The sequence below is a fragment of the Paramormyrops kingsleyae genome, chromosome 3 (genome assembly GCF_048594095.1).
Source record: "Paramormyrops kingsleyae isolate MSU_618 chromosome 3, PKINGS_0.4, whole genome shotgun sequence".
Taxonomy (NCBI): Eukaryota; Metazoa; Chordata; class Actinopteri; order Osteoglossiformes; family Mormyridae; genus Paramormyrops; species Paramormyrops kingsleyae.
In genome coordinates this window covers 28965556-28992019 of record NC_132799.1, presented here as the reverse complement: position 1 = coordinate 28992019, position 26464 = coordinate 28965556, and the positions used below count along the sequence as shown (strand labels likewise).

The window sequence follows — 26464 nt, the reverse complement described above, 5'->3', positions numbered from 1 at the left end:
GGTGAATATATATTTGCATAACAGGTTTATAAAAATAAAACATATCAATGATATTTGTTTTAAATGCACAAGTATGCTCTTTCCCATTGTAGATTTGTATGGGGGGAGAGATTATGGAAAACGGTGAAAGTAATTTCGATACCTGCCTTTTCATATTTGAAATATATATTTAGTAATCAATGCATACTTTAAAGTATTATGCATTTAAACATTCATACGATGTTTTTCCAATTTTAAGGTAGGCTACTCCCTGTAAAATCCAGGTCCTAATCTCAGTTGGTTGCGTCGAGTCGCTGGGTCTTAATGTATGAAACATGATGCTTCTAAAAGACCACCGTCACATGGTGGAAATTTCCACTGTTTAAGCTCCGCTGTTAAACCAAAGGGGCTCGTGTCCTGCGCGCTCACTTCCCCGCGTCTCCGTGCCGCTCATCTCTGAAACCTGATCAATTAAATAAGGTGGGTCACAATAAAGGTTTCCGATATCCTGCACTTTATTTTTGCGCTTGTTTGCTTTTTAGAACCGTGGGCAAATACTACCATAATCTTTGTGAATGTGCAAAAACCATACTTAGTAATACTACTCATCGATTGTTCGATACAATAAAAATGTATGTACAGTGATCATTGTTGCATAGGCGAAATGGGTATACAAAAAAGGATCGGTCATAAAGGGCGGTTATGCCTGATCACAGTAATATCGATATTCTAACACAGTCGAATATTATATTGCCGTATTGTCATATTTGATTTATGCTATCCAGTATGTAAACCGTGCCTGCGTTAAGGCGTGTTTTAGCTGTAGCAGCATATAGTGCTTGATGCATTTCACTCTTAGTATTTTTGTAATTAAATAAATTTGTATGTCAGATGTTAGCGTTGTTAGTTTGAAGATGGGCGGACAGCAGGCATGTGAAAACACAACAATGCACAGATGGGGGTGTATCAGTAGCGGCGCGTGGTCGCGGCGATTCCGCACACGAGGCGGTCCCGCAACATAGGAAAATCATTGTGAATCTTGGTGTCTGTTTTAAAAACTAATAGAGAGACTGATGCACAAAAATCCCAACCGCCGGTATGTTATAGATTTTTAAATGAAGCCCTTAATGAAATGGTTTGAACATTCACTGCCGTTGCGTGGGGGAGGGGAGGGGTCTCAGTGGTGTTTATTTATTTTTTATATTGGACAATTTGTCAAATCACAAATAAATAAACATAAGCTGGAGGTAGTGGGACGTCCATGTACGATCTTTTGGTGACACCACTTGCCTGTTGGTATCTAGATAAATGACTTGAGCAGTACCGCTGCGGGATCGGGGGTGGGTGGGCGCGCGGACGGGGGGGGCTGCATGCTGGAAGATTCTTCTTAAGTCGCGCTTCGTGATTGATGTAGCATTCGTAAGATGATGTACAATTTCTGAATTGCATGCTTTTATGAAATCGTTTTTTTGGGTAGTGTTAGTAATCAATAAAGCATGCAAGCGCACGTTAGCACGCAGTCGTTCAGTGTCAGTCGCTACCCGAAATTGTGTTATACTAAGGTTGCCAATATAAACAGCTTGACAAAAGCAGTTAGGCTTATTAAGGTTTTAGGAGATGAATATACTCGTACAATACTTTGTGTAATTGTAAAATGACGTTTCCATGCTAGAGCTGAATAAAAGTAACGAAAATGTGTGTGTCAGGTAGCCTAATTACGTCCGCCCTCATACAATCACGTAGATTTTACTATTCATTGCCTCGACTGTCATGTAGAAACTCGTTGGTTTCTGCGGAAGTTCCTCTTTTTCCATACCTCTTTGTGAAGCTCTAAACAAAAGATTTAAACTTTTTTTAATTGCAACATTTATGTAGACTATTGTTGCATGTTATAAACTTAATGCTTTCACATTGTGTTGCACTGAAGACTTTTTTTAAGCATTCAGTTTTATAAATATTCAGGATCTTCAGAAATCTTCAGCTCTAATTTTAGTCAAAATATAGCTTTTTATTGCTGTGCGATTAAAAAATAAAAAATAAACATAAATTCTGAAAGTTAACTTAATTGGCCAGGGTAAGATTATAGAGTAAGAACATAAACAAAAATTGAGTGTACAATTGCTGTTGCCATGAGTTACATCAGATAGTTCACCATGGTTTTCCTATTATAACTAAAAGAAAACTAAAGAAATTGTTATATAACTACATTATGTTGGTGATTTCAAGTGTAACTGTAAAGAGTGGAAAGCATTACTATGCAGTAGAAGGGCTTCACTTTAGCCTAGAGAATGCCAAAATACAGCAAGACGTGGTACTGACGGTTACTGCCTAGCTTAACCCAGCAGAACCCAGAAAGCGTTAGGAAGTGGGCTCAACCAGGTAGTTGGCAGCGCATGATCGTTCTGTCCGCTGTGGGATTCATTTTGTCTTGTTTTGTTTTGCTTTTAGCTGTGTTCCATCGCTGGTGTATGATAATATTTTGGGTTTTTTCCCAAGTGTGCAGAATTAGCAAATTCAAAGCACGTATATGTTTACATTTATTTTCTCCATTTTTTTTACCCAGCGCTAGTGGAAATTCGGGATGCATTAAGATAAGCACTTGCTTTATCTGAAGTATGTGTCGTCAACCAGGACATACCTAGAAATTCTGGGGCCCCTGACAAAATGTCACCTTGGGCCCTCCTGCCCAATTTTATGTATACGTTTTGTATACAAGATCACCTGTCAAGTGCTGGGCCTCCTGACTTGGCTGGGTGTCCGTGCTCCTCCGATGGCCCTGGTTGTCAGCCTCCAACTATATGGGCTGTGGGATCCTACAGCTGATTTAACCCACCTGATCCATTGTGTTTACCAGTCAGAATCTGCAGAAAACATCCTCAGCCAATGAAATACTACCTTAAAAGCTACAGTTAGCTAGATTTAAGGTCTCCATAGGGGAGTCAGTGAACCAATATGATCTCATAAAAACCACCCACAGAACTGGCCAATTGCATACAACCTTACAGCCATTTTTTAGAGTTGGCCATTAGATTGTGGCCTTACAAAGGCCGTCTCCAGATTCAGTCACTTGATTCTTGATTCTCCTCTTAATTAAGTTAAATTTGACGTGAAATGCACCAACACATACATTGTAGCAGTCACATCTTATAATGTAGTAATGAAATATTTCCTAGTTGGAAATTTCACCTATTTATAATATTAATTACCATTTATCCATCTTTAAGTCATGTACTCAGCACAGGGTGGCAGGAAGCTCTAGGCACAAGGCTGGGAACATCCTGGGGCGGATAGCTGTCCATCGCAGGGCAAACTCACACTTCAGGCTATTTAGCAATGCCAGTTAGCATAACTGCCTTTTATTCTGGCCTGCTGGAGGAAACTGGAGTACCCATAGGATTTTGGAGGAGCTTGCAAACTCCACACATGTAAGATTTGATCCACAGAGAACATGGTCTGGGAAACATCATATGAAAATTCTGGCTTCAGAGTTATTCCTTCAGCATCTCATTAGCATATTTCACTGTATATGTTGCAGTTGCATATTGTGCTGATTCTTACTTGTTCCATGGTAACCGTGGGCTTTGTTCGCATGCCAGAGCTGTTTTGCGAGGGTGTGTCCTGAGACACGGTGTGCCGGCTGACTGTGGCTGTGACAGGGGTGGTTTCTTGTTTGAGTAACTTGCAGGTTTCTAGCTAATGAGGTGTGCTGAGAGCAGGGTTGGAAGGCCCTGCCGAAATTTCCAGGCCAACTCATTCCCAAAAACTGCACAATGTGGCCCGAAAGCAGCCAAGAATGTGTTGGTTGTATCTGAGCATGCGAAGGGGATATAGTTTTCGTATCTAGAGCTGCACGATGCGTGATGTTAACATCAACGTCGCATGTTAGAAATGCAATTGTAACATCGCAAGGACTGCAATAGCTAGATTAAGACAATAAGTTACTTTTTTGCAGACTCTGTTGTTTTATAAATATCATGATATTTATAACAAAAATTTAAATATCATGATGTGATTTTTTTCCCAGTATCATGCTGCCCTACTAGTATCTGAACTGAGCTGAAAGGGTTTCAGTGGATTTGCGGCACTGCTTGTCAGAATGTCTGTGTTCAGTCCCGTCGTAAACACAGTATCCACACATCCATCTATGTCTGTGTGGAAACCGACCACATGTCACTTTGATGCTGGTCTCTTTTTTTTTCTAAACTAGCCAAATATAGTCAGAAAACCACAAACCTGGCACCCGGAGAAAGGGACTCTCCTCTGCAGTCTGGTTGTGAGTCTGTTACAGAAACAGGTGCAATAGGCTGTAAGTCAGCTGAACTGTGCTGTGCCTTTAAAAAAATGTGGAATTGAAACATTTACATAAATGCAATATTTATTTCATTTTGCTGACAAAAAATGCCTGCATTCATGATTAATGTGAACTATTAGAAATTATTCCTTAGTTTCTTTAATGCACTTCAGCTTGTTATGCTGGGCTTTTTCAGAAGTGTTTTTCAAATGCCTCCCCCAGCATAAGAACATTCCATCGCCCCCTAGTGGTGCATATGCACAGGATGCCCCTGTACTGATGTTGGCCACTTCTGTGCACCCTTCCCCTCTCCCAGCCAGGAGAAACCGCCGCGTGCTTGTTTGGAGTCTGTCCGGTGCGTCCAGCTGTTTCCAAACGAGCCGCTCTAAATACCGCTCTTTTTTTTAACCAAAAGGATCAATCAACAATCGGAAGGTCTGCTTCTCGCGCAGGGGACCACAGCTGAGAGAAACACAGACGTGATGTTGCTGTTCTTAAGAGTGGTTTGCACCAGTACACAGCAGTGACCTCTCAACATATCAAGTGCCTGAGAACAAAAGCTCACGACAGCAAATTCATAAAAATCAGACTGTAGTTGAATCTTTAGCTTCCTCCTTTAGATTCATTGTGCTCTGGTAGAATAATCCTGAGGTATTATGAAGGTCTGAATCACTTGTTTGGTGTATGAAGGTGCTCATTCGCCACTCTGCGTCATTAGGGCCCTTTGTCTCCATGTGTGAGTTCATTTATAATTAGACAGTTATAATTAGGCATTAAGTGGCTCTATTGCATATTATTAGAGTTCCTCAGAAATATCATACTTAAATCGACATAAATTATTTTGTATAAATGTGTTCCTGTATGTCCTTGGAACAGTTTGTGATGTTCTTGTGAAGAACAGGTTCTTCTAGTTCTTGTAGACCCAATAGCATGACACAGAACCAAAACAGTTGCATGGAAAAAGCATTTTACGCAGCCCATTCTCCTAAGGCATGGGGTCCAACTAGATGCACACGGCTTTTGCATAAAATGCAAAGATTCCATCACACCTCATAGCAGGCATACTTCACATGCTGATTTTTTTGTGATGCATAATGCATTTATAAGGCAGCGTACAGAAGGGGTCTTCAGACGGCTATGCGACAAAATCAGCAGCTGAAACTAAATTGACAAAACAAACCTGGGTTATTTTTTGCCAACTAGATAAGCGCCGTCCAAAGCCCACTGCGCTCTACAAAGCTGACTTATGTAGCTTCATGCTGAGGATCTTTTCTCCATCTCTACCGACTTCCTTTTTTCTTCTCACTGCTTGGTTAGAGTGACTAGTTATCAGTCTTCAGAAGCATCTCTTACAGATTGAGATGGGAACGTGAATCTAGCTCTGTGTCTTCAGAAAAAGGCTATTAACTTCGCCCATGTCCCTCAATGCTGTGACTTTATTATACAAAAGTGGTCATTTATAGTAGTGCTTTGAGAATCTTCTGGTTCTGATCTACATTCTTCGTGGTGCTAGTGAGTTGGCCTTTGGAAAAAAGCACATTCCACAATCCTGGCTTGTCTTGAGAGGGGAGCCGTATTCAGTAGGCCGTGAAGAGTCTGGCTCAACATTTGTGCTGAACCCGAGTGCTACATCACATCTCCATAGTCGTCATCGGAAGGTTCTCCTTAGAAGAAGGTCTGGTTGGTGTGAGACGGCGGTGAAGCACTTAATCAGCCCGGAGTGGAGGCTTCATCGTATAACCACGGCAGGGAGCTCGAAGTCTCCTCACCACGTCGGCACTATCGGTGAGGTCAGCTGAGCACTGAGCTGACGAGCATGAACGTCCTAAATGCTCTGGTGGGTTGGGTCTTCAGTGAACTACCGATAACACAACAAGACCCAGAATCGCTTCTCAATGTTATAATTAAGAAAGAGAAAAGCAAACCAAGCTGGGGCCTTTAACTCTAGTGCCCCCTTCCACATGTATGTAACTTAGGATAGTGATACATTAAGGATCCACATGAGGAAGTTGATTTCTTTGCCAATTCCATCTTGCTCTCCATGAGACACACAGAGGTGAGAGCAAGTTTGGGGAATCACAACACCAGGTCAGCAAGCATGCAGCAACTCTGATGTCGGTGGGGGGGGGGGGGTAAGGGCCTCGCTGAGCGGCCCAAAGGCGGCATCAGTCTGTCCGCATTGGGATTTGAACCAGCAACCTTCCAGTCACAGTCACAAGTCCTAACCCACTAAACCAACTGATCCTGTAGGACGACGTGAAAACAGCGTCTCTCGGCTTTGCGATTTCTGCGATAAAATGAGCCGCTGTTTCTCAAGGTTGGCGCAGGCAGGCTGACCCAGCTGTGGTGGAGCTGATAACGTGTACTGGGAGGGTCCTGGAGACAGAACCTCGCTTTGTTAGTTGCGAGGCGACTTCAGGGCTGGACTTGGTGCCCGTCTTCATTACAGTAATGCTTCCTACATCTAACATCCTGTTTATCTGAAGTTCTGTCCCAGTGTATATGGTTTGGACTCTTTTTCCGTATTACTGCAGACCGTAATTGAAAACACGGATACAGCTTGGCATATTACTAATTACTTGTATATTGGAATCTTCAGGCGGCATCTGGAGTGCATCTCGTCTCGTTTGCGTGGTTTTGATGGGCAAACTGGTCCCCTCTGTGGCAGTTTGACCTCCTCCTTCACTCGGGGCAATCTACTGTTCGCACCCTGAGACGCTGGGTCCACCCGGCCCCACCTCTTTGGAGCTGCGATACAGGACACGCTGCTTTCTGGTGATACCCGTCCCTCCCCTGCTCTCGGCCACGGGGCTTCCGTGCTCAATGGCCCAAGACATTAATAAGAACAGAGGAGGTTCAGATTCACACCTCTGATTTAGCCCCTTGTAACGGAAAGGAATTGTCTCCATGGAGAGTTATCATGTCTATTTTATTTCATAATTCAGAAATCCTGATGAATCTAACAGTAGACGGGAGGAGTGGTCGGCAACAACTCGACCAAGAGTGACTTGTAGCCTGTTGGTAGCCAGTGAGTAGCTCTCATAAGACTTAATAGAAATTGTGGAAGTAACTCTCACTGTAAATCAGACCCTTGATCTGGAGATTACTCACTTTTTTTTTTTTAAACGATACTGGCAATGACGGCTGAAGAAAAAGATATACATCACTCTTCTTTGTAATAAAGGTCAAATCAGCTTCGAAGCAGAACGGGATCGCATATGATCTTGCACTATCACACGTTCTACCACTTGATCGCCCGGACCGAGCTTGCACATTCTGGACGCACGAGACCTCCACATGTCCACAACAGGAATGGATGGGGACCTTTTAAGCTGTGACTTACATGAAAGCTTCCCGTTAAATGAAGCGCATTAGTAAACACCGGATCGCTAAACCCAACGCTTCTCATTTTACCCACAAGAAACGATTCTTGGAGTTGGGACACTGTAAGATTGTTTACTGTATCATTAGGGATCCAGGCATTTGAGAAACAGAGACGACTGGGACCATGTGGCTCATGGTCCAGATTTGACAAATGCGTGAAAAGGGTGAAAATGAAGGAGATGGTCTTGTCCAAACATGGAGGATCCACGCAGGGAGCCCCCCCCCCCACACGGGAAGGAGCCTCCGGACGGAGCCACATGTTGGGGGAATTTGCCACATCTGTGAAGGGGGCCGCGTACACAAACCCAGCAGCGACCGAATGGGTTATGGGGGCTGGCGGCCAGGGAGGTCGGTGTAGGCAATCCGTGTTTTGATGTGAATTAGCAGCATAGCTGTTTGCGGTTATGGGGGAAGGATTGCATCCAACAGACTGTCACTCAAATCTCAGGAGGGGAATTAGCATTGCGCCCTGGAGCTATGGATTTATTTTTCATCACTTCGATTAAACATTTGGCTGTGTAATTGCGTTTTGTAGCTCAGTGTAGGGCCAGCAGGTGGCGCAGTGGTTAACGCCATGGGTTTGCAGACTGTTGGTTGCTGGTTGGGAGGGGCCACACACTGGAGCAATAAAAAATGAAACTGTTTAAATTGGCAACAAGTTACTTTAGATAAAACGGTTAGCTAAGCAGCTAAATGTATATAAGTCATAAGCTCTATCTGGTGCTTTTTAACAAAACTGCATTGAGCAAACGGACGTGAGTAAAGAATGCAGTGCATTGTGGGCAATGTGGATAGAGGAGTTCATACTCAGGGAGCACCTACACAAGCAATCCTGTCATGTCACTGGGGGTTAATGGGTGGAAAACGACATATGCTTTGTTCGGGGGGTAATTAAAATCTGAAATATTCAAGGGTTTTGGGAATGGTTGCAGGTTTGCAGGATTGTTCTTGTTGGCCAGTTAATGTTTTATTTATTGTCGGGCAGATTGAGGGTCACTGTTTAACACTGTATTTGAACTTATCTGAAGTTGTAGCAAATCAGTGACTTGTTCCGAAAGTCCTAAAGAAAGCTTTGTGAATATTTCCCAAGACGCCCAATCCTAGGGGCATGCTGTTTGGCTGCACCGGAGGGTGAGGGGTGTCACGGAGATATATTTGAGGCGGGGCAGCGACAACATCTGCTGTTACATCATCGCATTTAAACCGTAGGAAGATACACCCTCTGGCGGAGGCCAGAAGTAGAACGTCAGTCATCCAGAGTCTCCAAGGGTCTCCTAGGCTGAACTTGTGCAGATGGGACCTTTTGGGGTCCTTGGCTGTAACCCGGCAAGAGCTCTGGGGCTCAGGACAGAAGCAACAGTGGCTGGCATGAGTCATCAAAGCTCGTCTTCCGATTGGCTGTCCCTCACTCACTTTCCCACTGGCTTTAAATCTTTGTTTGCATGTGTCTTTCTGCTTCTGTGATTGGCTGCCCAAAGGCCCCTCCTGCATTTTATGAGCGTGTCTGTCTTTTTCTGTCCCAGCTTGCTAGTGCAGCTGTGAGTCTTCCACTCCAGGGCTTTCGACCGGCAGCTTCAACCCGACAGGTACCTGTTCATTTTCTACCTTGAGCAAAATAACTTTGCTTGACTTTATTGCTGTGTTATTACTCATCATTTTCATATTAAGATTAAGAGAAAAAAATTGGGCATTTTAGATGTCTTACGGTGTTGTTTGCGTGTGATCATTCACATGATTGGCTAATTGGAGGTTTTGCACTATGAAAAGCAATAATCTCTAATGAAGCCAATGACAGATTTGAGGTGGAGATCTGGAGCAGAGATTTGAAATAAAGCACAATCACCTAATGCTGTAGAACAGTGTTTCTCCACCTACTTCGTGGGGACCCACTGACACCCATGTTTTTGCGTGGAGTCTCTGCAGATCCTCGAGATTTGAATTGGGAAACATTGCTGCAGAACCATTGTCCAGATGCTTACGAACCAGTACACCAAGCTGGGTGACAGAGTTATTGCTGCTGTGCAATGGCTAAACTCTGGACAGTATGGTTAGCCTGCCAGGTCTTATGTGCTTGGCTTTTTTCACGTGGCTGGCCATTTTTGGGTGCCTGTCTGTGTCTGTGAGCCAGGCTGTACCCATGACCTCTCTGTCTGTGAGCCAGGCTGTACCCATGACCTCTCTGTCTGTGAGCCCGCTTGTGAATAGGACAGTGGACTCTGTTAGCAGCCTGATCCCAGAAATAGCTACTTTGTTCCCCTCTCTGCTTGCTCAGTATCACCGCTCAACGTCCCTTTGCGCAACAGAGTCTCATGATGAGCAGATTATCATCCTGAAAGTGCATCAGGTCAGAATGTTCCTAAAGACCACGAACAGATCTCCACCTCAAATCTGTCATCGGTTTCATTAGAGATTATTGCGGTCAACGTCGATCGTGCATTTCGTAATATCCTCCTGAGACCCAAGGGAAAAGTGTCCTTCAATTTTAGGTTATTTGTCTTTGGAGGAAATAAGACATCTTACAATTTAGATTTTATTTTTATTTTTAATTTCACAGCATGTCGTCTTTAGTGCACAACAGGAATAAATATGTTTCCTTGCATCAGTGAAAAGATAGATGCAAAAATAAAATGTCCACTACAATGGACATAAATGAATGGGTGGGGTCTCAGGAGGATATCACAGCAATATTCAATGACTCAACCCTTCGCTGTGAGCTTAGGTGCACTTCCCCAAAACTTGATTCCTGATCATGTGCAAAGGTGGGCTATTGTGGGTCGCATGACCTGGTTTTAAACCTATGCTCAGGCCAGTGTGTTGGCTGAGAGGGCTGATCGGAAGTTTGCGGGTTCCGATCCCATAATCAGAGGAGCGATGTTTTCGCCGGGTCCGTGAACAAGGCCCACAAACACCTGTAACTCCAGGCATTATCTGTCCCTGCTTATCCATCGCATGTAACTTTGGATAAAAGTCTCTGCTATATAAATATATGTAAATGTACCAGGCAGTATGAGTCTCCATTCTATCTCCCATGTCAGGGTGGAGCTAAGGGTCTGGTTCAGCAGGTTAATCCACACAGGAGGGAGAAGTTTGCTGCGGGCATTTGGAGAGGGATCGAGAAAGTCCATTGTAAATGTTCATTTAACTGGAACCTGGAGGACTGATGTGTGAAACGACCTCCCCCCAGTAAAGATGGAGGAAACGGCTCTCTGTTCATGATCACGCGTGCGATATGCATGGTGTCAATGAGTGCATTTTTTCCCCAGCATGACAGGGGCAAAATAAATAGCCAAGCAGGGGGCCTCGGACTGGTAACTGCCCCACGGCAGCTGAGGTGTGCAAACAGGCATCCCTGACTGAAACTTTTTTTATTTTGCCTTGTACATAACTATCAGCCTTTTTTATTGCGACATCTCCACTGAGTCAGTTATACAATATCGTTCTGAACCCCGCTAGTGAACCACGAAAAGGCTGCATTCGCTGAACTGCTGCGATATGTGTTAAATGAAGAAAAACAGCCTGGGTCTGTTTTTGGCCTACAGCCCGACGCGTACATGTGACGTGCATGAAATGATATATGAACAACGGGAGCAGCTTAACTGCAACTTAAAAAGTCAAGGCAGAGCATGCATTTCTTGATAGCGATGTTTTTTTAAGCGGAAGCCGGCATGTGCAGGCAGACCGGATTGGGTTGGGTTCCTTTGTAGTACATGACTACAGGAGATGGATTTATTTACAAAAATATGTGAAAGTCACAGTTAGTCAGCAAAGAATGCAGGCTGGATTGGTACCATCGATGTATCAATGGTCCTTGAACCTTCGACAAGACATCAAAATTATACTATTCCAGCATTTATTTATCAAGTTTACTCTTAACAAAAAGGGAAATGTGGGTTGTAATTTCACAGCTTGCCCACTAATCTATCTGATTATTTTAAAAATCAGTTAAGATTAAGAACTTTGCTAAAGGGGATGACAGCCGAACTTCTAAGGACCGCTGAGCTGCCTGCTGATCCTCCTGAAGTTCTGTCCTTAGTCATCAAGGGCGGTGGTTGCTTTGTGTTGTCCGTAGAGCTTGGTATCTGCTCAACGGAAATCAAGGCATCCAACACCCCGTCCGCCCTGAGGGACTCCAGCATAAGCGGGCTTTTTGGTCCAACGCCCTGCTGCCCGTGAGAGAAGCCACCTTAGCCAGGCTTTGCGGTCCAACAGCTTGTCCTCCGTGGGAGACGCCAGCTTAACCAGCCTTCGGGTCCAACCCCTGTACTCTGCAGGAGGAACACAGGCAATGGAGCGTATGGAGCTGAAGAAGGTCCGTACCGACATGGATGATGACAGTGCGGACAGCCTGACTGATCCATACACCGAACCCAGCAGCTCTGAAAAGACAGCGATTAGCAGGTGAGTCCTCACTTGTTCCTGCTGTTGTGTTGCGTTAACAACCTGAAGTGTCCCAGCTTGCATGCATGAGAAGAATGGTCAGTTTGCTGGCCATGAGACCTGGGTTGTTTCTCAGTACCAAGAACGCAAAGATCGTACTTGTGGTCTAGGCAAAACGGGTCTTGCTAACTTCTCAAGAATATACTTGGAGCGCAGTGAATCATGGGATTTATCTCATTTTGTGAGGATGCAACCAATGCATCCATGATATTTGGGGCATGAACACCATCCAGAGATTTTTACCCTCCTCTGTACTTCTGTTCCTGAGTATTGGGACTTGTCATCGGCGATGGATGATGACGTAAAACGGGTATACGAGAACACAAGTACGGTCGAGTACGCACATTGAGAAGCAACCTTGAGTTTGGAGACTGCCAAACACGCAACAGTACCATTTCCATAGCGGGACAGAAGCAGCAGTGTGAGGGCAGCAAGTTCACTTTGAGTTCCTGAACTCAAGCATGTCACCCCCAGCACCCGTGGCTGAGCTGAGCGCTCACACACTTCGGCGATGCCATAAATTACATACCGCTTGGCATTGCTAGTGAAAACTTCTACAATAAAATCCAGAGCGAAAGCACATTCATACATGTGACACGTGCTGTCAGTAATATTGAAATGCTTGTTGCTTTGGGTTTGGTCCCATTTCCCTTTGATGTTTTTGCCCGAAAGCACCTGAAGGGCCTCTTCAAAGCTCTCAGCACACATGATCCCTCAGATCTGAGAGGACACATCCAAATCTTCCCATTTCGCAGTCGGGCCTAAGGATTTTTCCACTCTCTGCTTTCCAGTCCATTCGGTGACGAGGAATATCCGGAGAACCAGAAGTTTCTCAGCAATGGGATCACGAAAACACGGAAATACGAGGAATTCCATGAAGATGTGAGTCCCGCCTCCCGAATCCCACGTCATCATACATGCATCACCTGTCCAAAAACATGGTGGGACACAGACCTAACTATCCTATGTCTGTATGTTCAGGAGCCCGGGCATATCTCCTTCGGGATGTCTGTCTTCAACTTGAGCAATGCCATCATGGGCAGTGGCATCCTGGGCTTGTCCTACGCCATGGCCAACACGGGCATCGTGCTCTTTCTGTGAGTGCTCTTCTCTTCACGTCCGCTCTTGGCAGACATCTGCAGGGATGCACCACTCAATATACTCGTTTTGCCACAGATTTGTGTAGTGAGGCCTATTTCAGTGGTAATCGTTAGCATCGATGGGCTACAATGCTAACAGCATGCAGAATTCCAGGGATAAAAACACACGGCCAGCCCAACTGACATCAGACATTTTTTGCTTCTAGAAAGCTCCTATGGAACAAGTCACTAGCAGTGGCTGGATTTAAAAAGGGCCTCCAGAATGGGAGGGGAGAATGGGTGGGGGCCACGGCTGTCGGGTGTAATTTAGGATGGCCTGAGGGACACACTGTCTCATTCACAATCAATGGCATTTGGCTTCTAACTGAGGAGAAGGTGATCAGCACGGGCTGGGGTAGGGCTGGGGGGGGGGGGTCAGCTTTGCCGTGACTGAACTGAGCAACTGGAGGTTCTGCTTAGTCACCAAGAACACCAGACCCTTACTCTGTACTGCTAATTGTCAGGGGTATGGGGGGGGGGGTACTGTTTTTTTTTAGAATGAGATCCTAGTCTGTGAAATTTTTCTTTAATTTCCACTATTGGACATTGTTTTCTTGGAGAGTGAGAATACCAGAGATTTTTCACTGATGCACGATGACTCTGCAGTATTGCAGAGCACCAAGTGAATCCGTGAATGGCCTCCGGAATTTACATTGTGGAGGGGGCGGGGCCTCCAGAGACCCCACCCCCTCGATCCGAATATTTGAACCCAGATTTATGACTGTGAGGCTGCAGGTTTAAAATCTCTAAGTTAAGTATTTAATAGCCTCAGATTAAAAAATGTACAGCTGTTCTGACAGGCTAAATGCATAGCTCTAAGCAAATATTTTAGTAATTTGTAAGAATACTAGTACTGACTTTACATTAATGAACTGGTAAAGACAGATAAAGTGTGCTTATTGGTTAAGAAATCCGATAGGACACCTCCAAGGCACTTTGTTGTTCACCAAACTGATAACTGCACACTGGAAATGATAAAAAAATAGCTATTATTTTTTATTGAAAATCATTATAGCAGTGCTGTATGCTAACACAGAGTGGAGCCATTACAACGGTTCCTGTCATTCAGAATTAACACATTTGCTGCTTATTTTCTATCCACTGATCTATTTTGCCTGGAATGTGTCCCATGGACAAAGTGGGGGCGTATATGGGGGCGTGGCCACAGGGACACCATCCCCAGCTGAAAGTTGATGAACCCCCCAAGAGAGCCCCCTCCCCTGTCACTCATCGATTCAAAACATACTATTGACTAATGATTTGGTTGTCACGTCTTATGCCCCCGCCCCCCACCACCACCAAAAAAACACAATTCACAATTCAAGGAACACCAGTCCATCGTACGGCAAACAGTCACATACACACACTAGGATAAATGCAGAGAGACGCAGGTCGACGTAAACCACATTTTCACACTCGGGTGGAAGCCAGGCTACCCAGCGGAAACCCACATGAGCCGGGGGTGGGTGGGTGGGGGTTGGGGGGTAGTGTGTGCAGATACCACCCACACAGAGCATTGAGCAGAACCCAAGTGTAGGTGACATGAGGCTGCAGTCATAGCCACTGAACCACCTCACATCCGGGACACTCAAGTGCTTACCGTGCCTTTTCCTTCAGGCGAGTGAATGCAGCACATTCCTCCTCTCCCTTTCAGGGTCTTGCTCCTGGCCGTGGCCGTGCTCTCCCTGTACTCAGTTCACCTGCTGCTAGTGACCGCCAAGGAAGGAGGTCGGTCTCCCGCACAGTGGCGCTATCTCCTCTGAATGCCTTCTCCTGTTTGTTGGCCTCCCGTGGAATTTGAGCCCTCCGCCTTCCGCAGGTTCCCTCATCTATGAGAAGCTGGGGGAGAGGGCTTTCGGTTGGCCGGGGAAGATAGCAACGTTTGGCTCCATAACACTGCAGAACATCGGAGGTGAGGCTCAACAGCTGATGTCTGAACCGGAGTCCCTGGTTACTCCATATTGATGCTGTAATATTTATACCACCCATTGGTGATTATTTACTGATTACTGGTTATTTTTGCCAACATTTATGTCAATCTGGCTTTATCGTTTTATTTTCATTCATTCTCTCATTCATTCATCTATTCATTCAATCATCTAACCCCCCAGTACCAAGCTCCGACTGGATAAGGCATTAGCCTTCAGAGGTGGGGATTGTGGGTTGGAGTCCCCTCTGGGTTATAAACAACGTGATTGTTTCATCGTACAATGATGATAAAGAAATTCTAAAATTCTGTAATCACAAATGCCTTTGTGCAGTGACCTGTTAATGGAAGAGTCGTTATTTTGTCTTTGTCTGTATTCAGTAGCGTTCTGTCTGTTTTCCTGCAGCCATGTCCAGCTACCTGTTCATCGTGAAGTATGAACTGCCGGAAGTCATCCGGACCTTCATGGGTATGGAGGAGACCACTGGGTAAGACATCAGATGCATTACTCACAGTCCATTCATTCTTGCACGACTGATCCAATCCAAAAGCAGAGCTGTGTGACACACATTCCGCAATAGGGTCAGTGCCACACAAGTCCACGTATCAGCTGATACTCTACCATATGGAATCTCACATGCTTCAGCATTATCTATTATACTGTTCAAATAAAGATGATGTCATAATGAAATAAATTAATCAGGGAATTTAGGTTACAATTTACTTAAGGCCGTGTTTTTCGTAATTTATAAACACATTCATAATACATTATAATGCATTCATGAAGCATTATGAATATGACTATAAATATTTATAAAAAGACATAACACATTATAGCCATGTTTATTATGCTTTATGAATGCATTATTATTTGTTCTGAATGTGTTTATAAATGACTAAAACATGCTCTCAAGTAAAGTCTTACCAGAATTTGTTTCTGATCAAGACCCTATCTGCTGTCCCACCTCTGTTGCTCAGTGAATGGTATCTGAACGGCAACTACTTGGTGGTGATTGTGTCTCTGGTCGTCATCCTGCCCCTTGCACTCCTCAAAAACCTTGGTAAGCCGCCCGCGTTTCACTGCCAGCAGCCCACCCACTGCCTGTGTCGGCCATGTTGGCCTTAGTCTCATACCCTCTGCTGTTTCCTGTGCACAGGGTACCTTGGATACACCAGCGGCCTTTCCCTGTCCTGTATGGTCTTCTTCTTGGGAGTGGTAAGTGTTGATTTGGTTTGGAGTGTGTCTCGATTTGAGTGCCGTTCTATTTGCTCTCAGTCCGGTGCTGTAGCGCAGTATAGGGATGGCACATGTGTCTGTTTGGCTTCCCATCTGCACCAGTGGGTATTTGGTCTGCCGTCTCACTCTGATTACATCACAGAAGTGCGACGCTTGCTTTCTACTCACTATGGTGATGGGCTCAAATCGTTGCTGATTCACATCCACCAGACAGAAATACTTAATATATTAGATCACATTAGGTCTATGAACCGGGTAAAAAACATTGGTAGGACATTGAGTTTTAAGTTTAATCAGATTATTATAAGGAAATCTTGGACTAGCTTCTATCAGTGCAACATGCAATTATTGCTGAAATGTTGGATAGTGTGCCTAGTTTAGCTGCACTGTGTGTGTGTGTGATTCTGTGAATTCACCTAGGGGCTTTAATTATGTTGGAACGCAATCACTTGCTGAGGGTGTAGACCCATTTCCGGCAACTTTGCACCCCATGTCTTGACAAGCCACAGTTCAAGTTGACCTGGGGCAGGAATGCTGTTCCTTGATGTGTCCTGTCTTCAGCAATATCGACTTTCTAATTACCTCTAAATACAGCAGACGCTGGGTTTCACCATTATTCTGCTAGGAGCAAGCCGAGTTTTGTTATAGAGGAATGGGATCACGGTCAGGATTTTAATGTGATACTGCCATGTTCCTGACTGGACCAAGGAGGGTGCTTTGAGGTACCCCTGCATACAGTTCTCATAATTTTTGTGTTTGACAGGTTATGGGGAGGGCTGACCATCTTTCCTTTCCACAGATCATCTATAAGAAGACTGTGCTCCCCTGTCCCCTGCCCTTCCTCCATTACGACGCTGTCAATCACAGCCTCAATGGGTCAGAGTCATACCCCTCACTTGCTAGCGAGTCCTTGCATGACCTGCCCCACCCCACAGGGGCGCAGTTCCAGGACGATGGCCACCACCTGGACGAGGACATGTGCCGGCCCAAGTATTTTGTGTTCAACTCGCAGGTACGCATGTGTACATGCATGTCCGGGGGTGCGTGAGGCTGCCCCGACCCCCCCCCCCCCCGTCTCGCGTCTTTTCTGACACCGGCTTTGTCTGCTCCCGACACAGACCGCCTACACGGTTCCCATCCTGGCCTTCGCCTTCGTGTGCCACCCGGAGGTCCTGCCAATCTACAGCGAGCTGAAAGAGTGAGCTATCGCACTTTACTTCCGTTCGTTCCCAGGAGGGGGCACAGTCACTATGTGGGCATTGCCCCGCAATAGCGTCACTACACAAGTGGCCCGCATCTCATCATGCATTCCTGTGAATTTGCAGTCGCACCCGACGGAAGATGCAGAGCGTGTCCAACCTTTCTATCTTCGCCATGCTCATAATGTACATGCTGTCTGCGCTCTTTGGCTACCTCACCTTCTACGGTACGCGCCACGTGCCGGGGGCCATCCAGATGCCCGGCGTCGCATTACCATGCACGTGTGCCGGCATCGCATGCCAGCTCTGACACCCTTCTCCCGTCCCGTCCTCTTCCCACAGATAACGTGGAGGCTGAGCTTCTGCACACGTTCACCAAAGTGTACCACTTTGACACCCTTCTGCTCCTGGTGCGGCTAGCCGTGCTGACGGCTGTTACCCTCACCGTGCCCATCGTGCTCTTCCCTGTGAGTGTCCCGCCGTGAAATTATCTCAACGTTAAGTTTTGAAGAAAGCACTGTCACTTAGCTACCTACAACACAGTCGGGTGGACAGCCAATAAACCATGAAGTCCTTTTTCTCAGTTTCACTGTCACCACAGTTACTGTGTTTTGCCTTTGTAGGGCAGTATGGAGTGTACAGTGCCTTCCTGCATTATATATGTGCACAGTGCCTCACTGTGCTGGACACGCCAACAGTGTCATAACTATGCAGTATGCCTACACATATAAACAGTCTAAATGGCATGACCTTCTGTATGTGCTCTGTTAGAGAGGTGGGGGCCCCCAGGGATCAGATTATACAAACCTTCCTGTCCTTTTCTCTCGAGTGATGAAGGTAAACGACCAAAAATCAGGGCTTCCAACGTCACAATAATATAAGCAAAGCGATATTTCTCACATTGAGTCGTTATTTCGGTGTAAGCTTCTCTAAATGCTATAATAAAAAATACGATTGGCCAAGCTCAGCCAGCAGGTTCCACCCTGCTTCCCCCACCGTGAGGGCGACCAGCCAGTGCAACCCTCGCTCCCACGGTGAGACGTATTCAGACACACCTGACGCCATATGGGGGCGGGGGCTAAATATAGAGCCACAGACGCAGGGCGGCCAGGAACAGCTGACGGCCACAAGCGTTCGCGTCATGCTCTACGTCTTTCCACGCTATATTTCTACGCAGACATCAGTTTGATGTTTTAGTTTTTAATGTTTTAAATGTTTCAGTAGTTATAATATTTATCAGTGTTGATCTGTCTTCATCACTATCCAATTTTTTTATTTGCACTATTACGCACTATTACTTCATGTCCTAAAACTCTTTTATTTTGTTAAATAGCAGTTGAATGGGTTTTATATTTTAGTATGTCTTGTTAGTTTTAAATCTCTTTTTTGTACTATACCTGGATTAGCAATAGTTATTTTAAAATGTGTTATAGAATGTCAACTTGACTTGACTTGACTTTTCCCCTTGGGGATTTGCGAGAGGACAGGCCTCAGTAGGGAAAATGTAATTCTGATTTCAAAGCTTCTGCATTTCATGATTCAATAATTGTTTTGTAACATGCATGAATGTAGTGGTACACCAGCCGTGACATGAAATTGCTGCTACTCCAGACTGTGCAATAATCAACGTAGAAGGATAATAAAATAAAATTAGCACAAGAAAACAAAGTAAAATAAGTGAACAAAATAGTACTAAAAGTAAAGAAATATATTAAAGATACAAAATGATAAGAAAATGCGAAAAAATTAATGTTCCGGTTGCAGTTTTATCTTTTTTTACTTGGTGGAATTAAATAATAATAAATTAATGATTAATAATCCTAAAGGGCTGCTTTTTTAGCTCTGTCCAGAAGGTTCCGGATGCGCCTGTCTGAGTGCAACGTATGGAACAGTTCAGGTCATCAGTGTAGAATGTCTATGATAATGCTTAATGCCCTGGACCTACATCGTTGGATGTAGATGTCCTGCAGGGTGGGTAGTTCTGTCCCGGTGATTCTCTTGGTGCACCGTGTCGCCCTCTGCAAGACTCTGCGCTCCTCGGAACCGCAGTTGCCATAACGGGCAGTGATGCTCCCAGAAAGCACAGACCCCACAGCATTTTCCAAAGTGCACCAGCGGCGTGTAACAGACACAATCATGGTCTTGATGTGGATGTAAGCAGAGTGTCTTGCTGTCACTTCCTTGGTGAGTCATGGATGATCATGACAAAGGTAGCCCAATAGGTGGTGCTGATGAGCTAACGGGAAGCCATCTTCATCTTCAGGGTATAACAAGCCAGTGAGAGAAACAATGAAATGTGTCCTCTTCATTTAACCCATAGGTGACATCATGACATAGCAGGGGGCAACTAATTCAGCGCCCGGGGAGCAGTGCCTGGGGGCTGCGCCTTGCTCAGGGTACCTCAGTGGTGCCTTGCTGGTTGGGGATTCAAATTAGCAATCTTTCAAATACAAGCACACTTCCCTAACCATCAGGCCACCACAGTCCATGAAAGTGCACATGTCCAAGAGTCATTAGCGACTGAATGGGAGTACAGAAACGCACATGGAAGCGGTGCCTTGAAAGAGCAGGGGTCAGGGACAGGGAGACGCCTGCCTCGGTGGGATGGGACAGGGTGTCCTGGACCTCAGTGAGCCGTCTGGGTGCGGGGGGTGTTGGTTCCGTCGAAATACAGCCTTGTGTATCTGAAGCGGAGTAGTAGTGTTGCTTAACTAGGTCAAGGGTTAGTGGCCATAATGACAGAAATATGAGATTAGGCTGAGTCTGATTATTGTTACTTTTAAAAAATGTTTCTTCAAAATTCCCTGGAAAAAAATGTGTATAAAAGTAATTTTGGATTTTTAATCTAATCAAAAAGCAACAGAGCAACAGCAGTTCCTTTTTTTATTTGAGCATAAATGATCTGCAGACTTATCTTTCAGAACAAATACACTTTTTCTGAACACTAAACAAATCCTGAGGATCAAAACATGACACAGGAAAACTTTCTGGGCCCAGAAACCGTTTACGTTACTACCCTCTCATTACTGTCTGATGCAATCATGCAGCAGGGTTGCTCTACTTGTGTCTGGGTGGGCGGAACTCTCAGACCACACCCACAAACAGTTCCCTGGCCAATCATCTCGCTTTTGTTCATCCCCAGTCCCTTTGGCCTTGTGACCTTTCACCCCCTCGTGTAGAAGTGGTGAAAGGGTCACATTCTTAGTTTTTTACAAGCATCTTTGTCTTTTATGCTGTAGATACAATTATTTTTCTCTTTAGCTTGAGAGTATACTGAGGTACAAACAAAATGGAATATAAGTTTCGTATTTGTTTAGCAAAGAATTTTATTCAAAATAAAATATAACAGACGGCATCCCTGGGGAAATTGGAGGCAAATCCAGGACCGGCTAAGGCACACACCTGCCAGGTTCTGCACAGTTTTACATATTGCAGGATTTATTTTCATTTTGCTGAGTACTGGTACAGAACCAATTAAATGCAGTTAGCATCTTAACAGGTGTAACAAAACAAACAACAAAATGTATACAAATGCCATAGTACAATAAAATATAAATGAATTATAAATAAACACATAAATGTAGGGCTGTATCAAAAAATTAGACTGGAAATTGCTCTGTAAATTGTCAAAAATTTGCAGAACCTGGATAACAGCCACTGGCTTTGTTTCATTTTAAAACGCAACTTAAAGCCAAAAATGTCTATACCTTTAATTTCTCAGTTTTTGTTATGGGTATATCCTTGTCCTTAGCATAGCAAGTTGTTTGCAAGACATTTCAACCAACAAATGTGATATTTTTTTGGGGGGGGGGCAATAATACAAATCACAAGAAGTCCTACATTGACGTATAGGGCATACAGTTTTCTACCAAATCAGCAGATTTCTCCACCCATACATGATCTGACATCACTTCATTGTGACCCAAAAAACGTTCCTCATCTATTTTTGTGATACTGATTGAGGGATCCTCTCATTATGCTTTGTGTCTTAGATTCGATCCTCGGTCATAATGCTGCTGTTCAACGGGAGAGAGTTCAGCTGGGTTAGGCATGTACTGATAGCAGTCGCCATCTTGGCCTTCAACAACCTCCTCGTCATTTTCGTACCAACCATCCGGGACATTTTTGGCTTCATTGGTGAGTCGGTGGGTCCTCCTTCACGCTGAAGGAGAGCAGAGATGAGAAAATGTACTGGAGAGGTCCTCTGTAGAGAGGGTGTGTCGTTCCTCAAAATCTTCTCCCTTCTCAGGTTCTTCGGCGGCAACCATGTTGATATTCATTCTGCCTGCTGCCTTCTACCTTCGACTTGTCAAATCCATCCCTTTAAATTCACCTCAGAAGATCTCAGTAAGTCTCCGCTATCTTAATTTGTAAACTTAAGGCCAGGAATATATGGGGGGAGAAATGTCACAGCTGGAATTTCTGTTTATTTATTCATATTGTTTTTCTGCAATGTGAATTCAAGAGCATACAGCTTTTAAATTTGATCAGTTATACAACTGGAAATTCTGCCCTTAAGCACTTTGCATGAGTGTGTCTTCTTCTTGGATTTGGACCTGCTAGCTTTAGCATATAGCAATACATGGATTGTCACTGACTACTCCTGCTTCTTAGTTAGCACCTTTCCTGATGAAATGAGTTGTAAAGACATGCAGGGGGTTGCCATTGTCATGCCACTCTTGTCTTTTCTGCAGGCAACCATATTTCTTGTCATGGGCATTGTCTTCATGGTCGGAAGTCTGTCGCTAATAGTCCTGGACTGGGTTCACAACCCATCGGGCTCCAACGGGCATTGAAACCTGCAGGCTCTGATGCGGCCGGGAGGGCCAGGGACTTGGTACAAGCCCCCCTCTCGATGGGTCCGATCCGACAGGGCCCCCGCTGGACTGCCGCAAGCTGGAGCCTCACGCTCACTGGCTGGTTCCATGGCTGAACATTTGTGTACTACAGGGTCGTTTCACTACACAGCCCAACAGCATTAGAGAGATGGGGCCACCACTATGCCCCCCACCCCACCCCCCCGAGAGGAACACTTTTTCGGGATAAGTGCCAAAAGCAAATCCGTCTCGCAAGAACAACCCTTGAACGTGAAAGACTGAGAAGTGTATCCGGAGACTGACCTTCTGCAGATGGTCTCGCACGAGCCTCCGGTGCACAGACGTGCCTTGCTGATGTCACGCGCGTGCCCCCAGACACCACCAGATCAAAACGAGTGACCTCTGCCTCGCCAAAACTTACTCGGAAAGGACACCAAGCTGTAAAAGCCACTCAGAGTGTGATGGTCAAACCCTCACTTCACGCGGCTGGTGACATGGATGGGCAGTCAAGGATTCGCTCATGCACTTGAAGGAAGGAAGGCAACGGATGAGCAGCACTTTCATCTTGCATTTTTTTCCTTTGCGTTTTCCACAGAACAACGGGCAAGCAACATCGGAACCGATCCTGGCATCCTTTACTCTAATCTAATCTGTATCAGCAGGTTTCCACTTTACAATGTTTCCTTTTGCAAGAACGCAAGAATCCCTTCCTCAAACTGGTATCTGAGGCCTAATTGTTATTATTTCCAAGAATTCTGAGAAGTAAACTTTAGTTTTAGCCAATGATGTTTTAGTGAGGACAAAAAAAAAACATCGTTCAGTATTTTAATGAATTTTTGTATTTCGTTTAGATTGACACACACTTATTATGATCAGTACATATATAGCTATTTTTATAGCTAATTCTGGATTTATAGTGGGCTTAGTTGATCTATTTCTATTGAATGTGGAAACCAGAAAGATAAAGTAGCAAGGCAATAGTAGTGCTAAATCATTTTGTTAGCTAATTAGGTACATTGCAGTCATTTTATGCAGCTGATTATCAACCACATAGCACACATCTACTTATTTACAATATTTTTTGATTATTTTCTTTGAAACATCCCACAATTCAGAATGTAAACTTTTGTTACAAGCTGCTAAAGGGAAGCATAGAGTCTGTTAGCATCATAGCTTTTAGTTTCAGTACATGCGTTTGTGGTTGAGCTTCTGTGCAGCAGGATTTGATTCACTGTAATACCATTTATAGCGTCACTGAGTGTCACACTATGTACATGGAGCACTGAGATATTCTGAGCATGTGGGCTACCTCATGGCGAATTCGGTCCCTGAAACTCCTCGTAAGAGCTTCGACTCCCGACATTTTGCCAGAGTTATTTTCTGGCTTATTTACGGTATGTCACTTGAGAAATTTCCAAGAAGCCAGTGGTTATTGCTGGCTGCTACGGATGTCTACAGACTACAGACTGTGGATGTTGTATTTGGAAAGGTTTCCGCAAAGGTGTCCTTGTTTCCGTGCCGCCCTGAACAGCCATTATATGTATGTGTGTGTGTGGGGGGGGGGGGGGGGGTGTATATATATACTACATTATGTGTGTGTGTGTGTGTGTGTTAATGCTAATGTTACATCTTCCATACATCAGTTTACATACCCTTAAGGGAAGAATCAGTTGTATCAATTTTCATGATATTAGAATATTCATTTCTTATCGCCCCTCTACTAATAAATAATTGAAATTGAATTGCTGTTTAAGGATAAATCACCTAATTGAAAATGGTCATTTTCAACAGATAAACATTTTAATATTGAAACGTGCCTTGTCAAATACCCACAGAAAAAAGCATATAGCTCATGCAAAGTATATATTTCCTGGGCTCTATTAGTGGCTGTTGCTTTGTTAGTCATTATAGTGCATGACAATATATGTCTTGTCAAGAAAGCGTGAAATAATACTTAAAGAACTTTAAATTCATTCGAGCTACCCGGAGTGGAAGGTGTTTACCAGTCTCTTGCGGATCATCATATGCATGCAACAGGATATTTTCAAATGAAATGATTCGGTATTGTGTTCATGTACTGGCTCGCACATGTGGTCAATTTTCAAAGTTGTAAATGTACTGTAAATATCAGACAGTGTCTGGCACATATTCAATTTTTGTGTGGGAACAAGTGTGCCTCACGATTTTTCCAGTTTTTTTTAAATTTAGATTTCAATATTACTGTAGTTGTTTTCTAAATTATTTATAACGCAATTTTTTCAGAACACTGCGTACTGAGATCAGTTATAAGCTGTTAGATATTGGGGAAAGAGAGTAATAGTTGTTAGCATAAGGAAGAATAGTTTATTTTGGTTTTTTTCCCCAGAGGTCAGGTATTTAAAGGTACGTGCCAGTCTTGACGTAAAAATTTGAATGCGACATCTGCTGATTCTTGGCCTTGGTCATAGGTATGTGTTTGCCTTGTACAGTTAGTTCTTAGTGCAGTGGAGACCAGACAGGCAAGGTTAATCCCAAGGGCCTGGAGCAGCACCAGCCGGCTGTGAGGCGTCAGAGTGTTACGGTCTGTCGCGGTGGATCTCCACTCTCTCCCACTGCAGCATTTCAAGGACTTTGGCCATTCCCTTCCGTGCCATTCGGGGGAGCACTCAGATATTCTAGGCCCGGTTCTACTGCATGTCGACCGACACAGAGGGAGGATGTCGACACATCTGCGTCACGTCTAGAGGATCTCAAACTCGGTTGTATATTTTCCAGAACAAAGATTTTTTTTTGTATCATTGAAGTGTTTTCAGTAAGGTGAACTATGAACAATAAATGTGGAAAAAAAAATTGCGTCCTGCTTCGTGTACATGTGCATAGAACAGGCGGTGGGCTGGGGGGGTCACATTTTTGTTCAGTGTGCCAGTTAACTGACAGATGGGGGGTGCGAGCAGAAATAGAGGATTCTCCCCGATAAATCATCTTAGCATGTTGCTAACTTGGTCCATTTTGGCTGACAATTCCTCGTTCACCATCAAGGGCACGACAGCTGAGACCTCCTGATTCCTTTTCTCCAAGAGCACCGCTGGGTCCTAGTGCCACCGAGGTTTGTCTACTTGCATCCCGATGATCCCTACATTGCGCAGTGACTCTTGGTGTTGTTGGCCTGGATCAAAAGGCCTGCTTCCCTGGACTGTTATTTAGCTAGTTGCCAAAACGCCCAGTATGTCCCTTAACATACCAGAAAATATAATCATCTCAATACCTTTTATTTCTTGATAGTTAAACGCATGCAATACTACTTATTTTATTTTAGTTTTTGTTCTGCAGTTTGGACGATTTCATACTGATTATTATTACGGGACTTATTTAGCTACAAGAGGGATGGCACTAAATTGGTTTGTCAGTCCAATGTTTTATATACTAAATCAAGGCATGTTTTTATTTCTTATTTATAATCAAGATCTTGTATGATAAGAGTATGACGTTTCAGCAACGGATATGTTATTCTACCAAGCCTTTGCTGTACGGTACTGGTTAGCGCTCGTGCTAACCAGCTGAAAGCGGCGGAGAGAGGAAGTCCAAGTCGCCAAGCCTCGCAGATGCTGTTACCAGTATTCACTGTATATGCACATCTTCCGGCAGTTTCCGGATAATGTCTGAGGTGACTGGGTAGCTCGTTTCTGCACGCACTGGGAGTGAAACAGTATTAGGCAGGAGCTTCTAAATATATAGTCACTGCTTCCATAAACTGGATTTTAATATGTAAGATCACAAGAGTATGATTGTATTTGTCCGAACTGAAATATTTCATGGATTGAAGCAACTGCAATTATCAGGGCATTTGTCTAAAAGGTTTTTGTTATTTTAGCAGTAAAGGAACATAAAGTACAATTTTCACTGTGGGTTGATGGATATATTCTGTACCAAGGACCAGATAAACCTCGGGGTCAGATGTGAAAATAAACAATGTAATGAAATGCACTCGTTCAAGGTTTCGTTTTGATTGAATCGATGACGCAGGCGGCAGCAGTGGATCCAGCCTTTACCTAACTACGGCTTTCAAATTCCAGCC

The 26464-nt window shown here is 44.3% G+C and overlaps 1 protein-coding gene across 1 annotated transcript; it reads left to right on the top strand.

Moving 5' to 3' along the window:
• Window positions 1-331: 331 nt before the first annotated feature.
• On the top strand, window positions 332-26369 carry LOC111843129 (sodium-coupled neutral amino acid transporter 4-like). Its single transcript, XM_023810421.2, has 17 exons — window positions 332-459; window positions 9178-9240; window positions 11926-12052; window positions 12883-12973; window positions 13073-13188; window positions 14885-14958; window positions 15050-15142; window positions 15564-15645; window positions 16136-16218; window positions 16315-16373; window positions 17194-17406; window positions 17513-17592; window positions 17720-17820; window positions 17936-18060; window positions 21586-21730; window positions 21843-21940; window positions 22288-26369. The coding sequence occupies exons 3-17, from the start codon at window positions 11940-11942 to the stop codon at window positions 22387-22389; spliced, it is 1575 nt and encodes a 524-aa protein (XP_023666189.1). The 5' UTR covers window positions 332-459; window positions 9178-9240; window positions 11926-11939; the 3' UTR covers window positions 22390-26369.
• The last annotated feature ends 95 nt before the right edge of the window (window positions 26370-26464 follow it).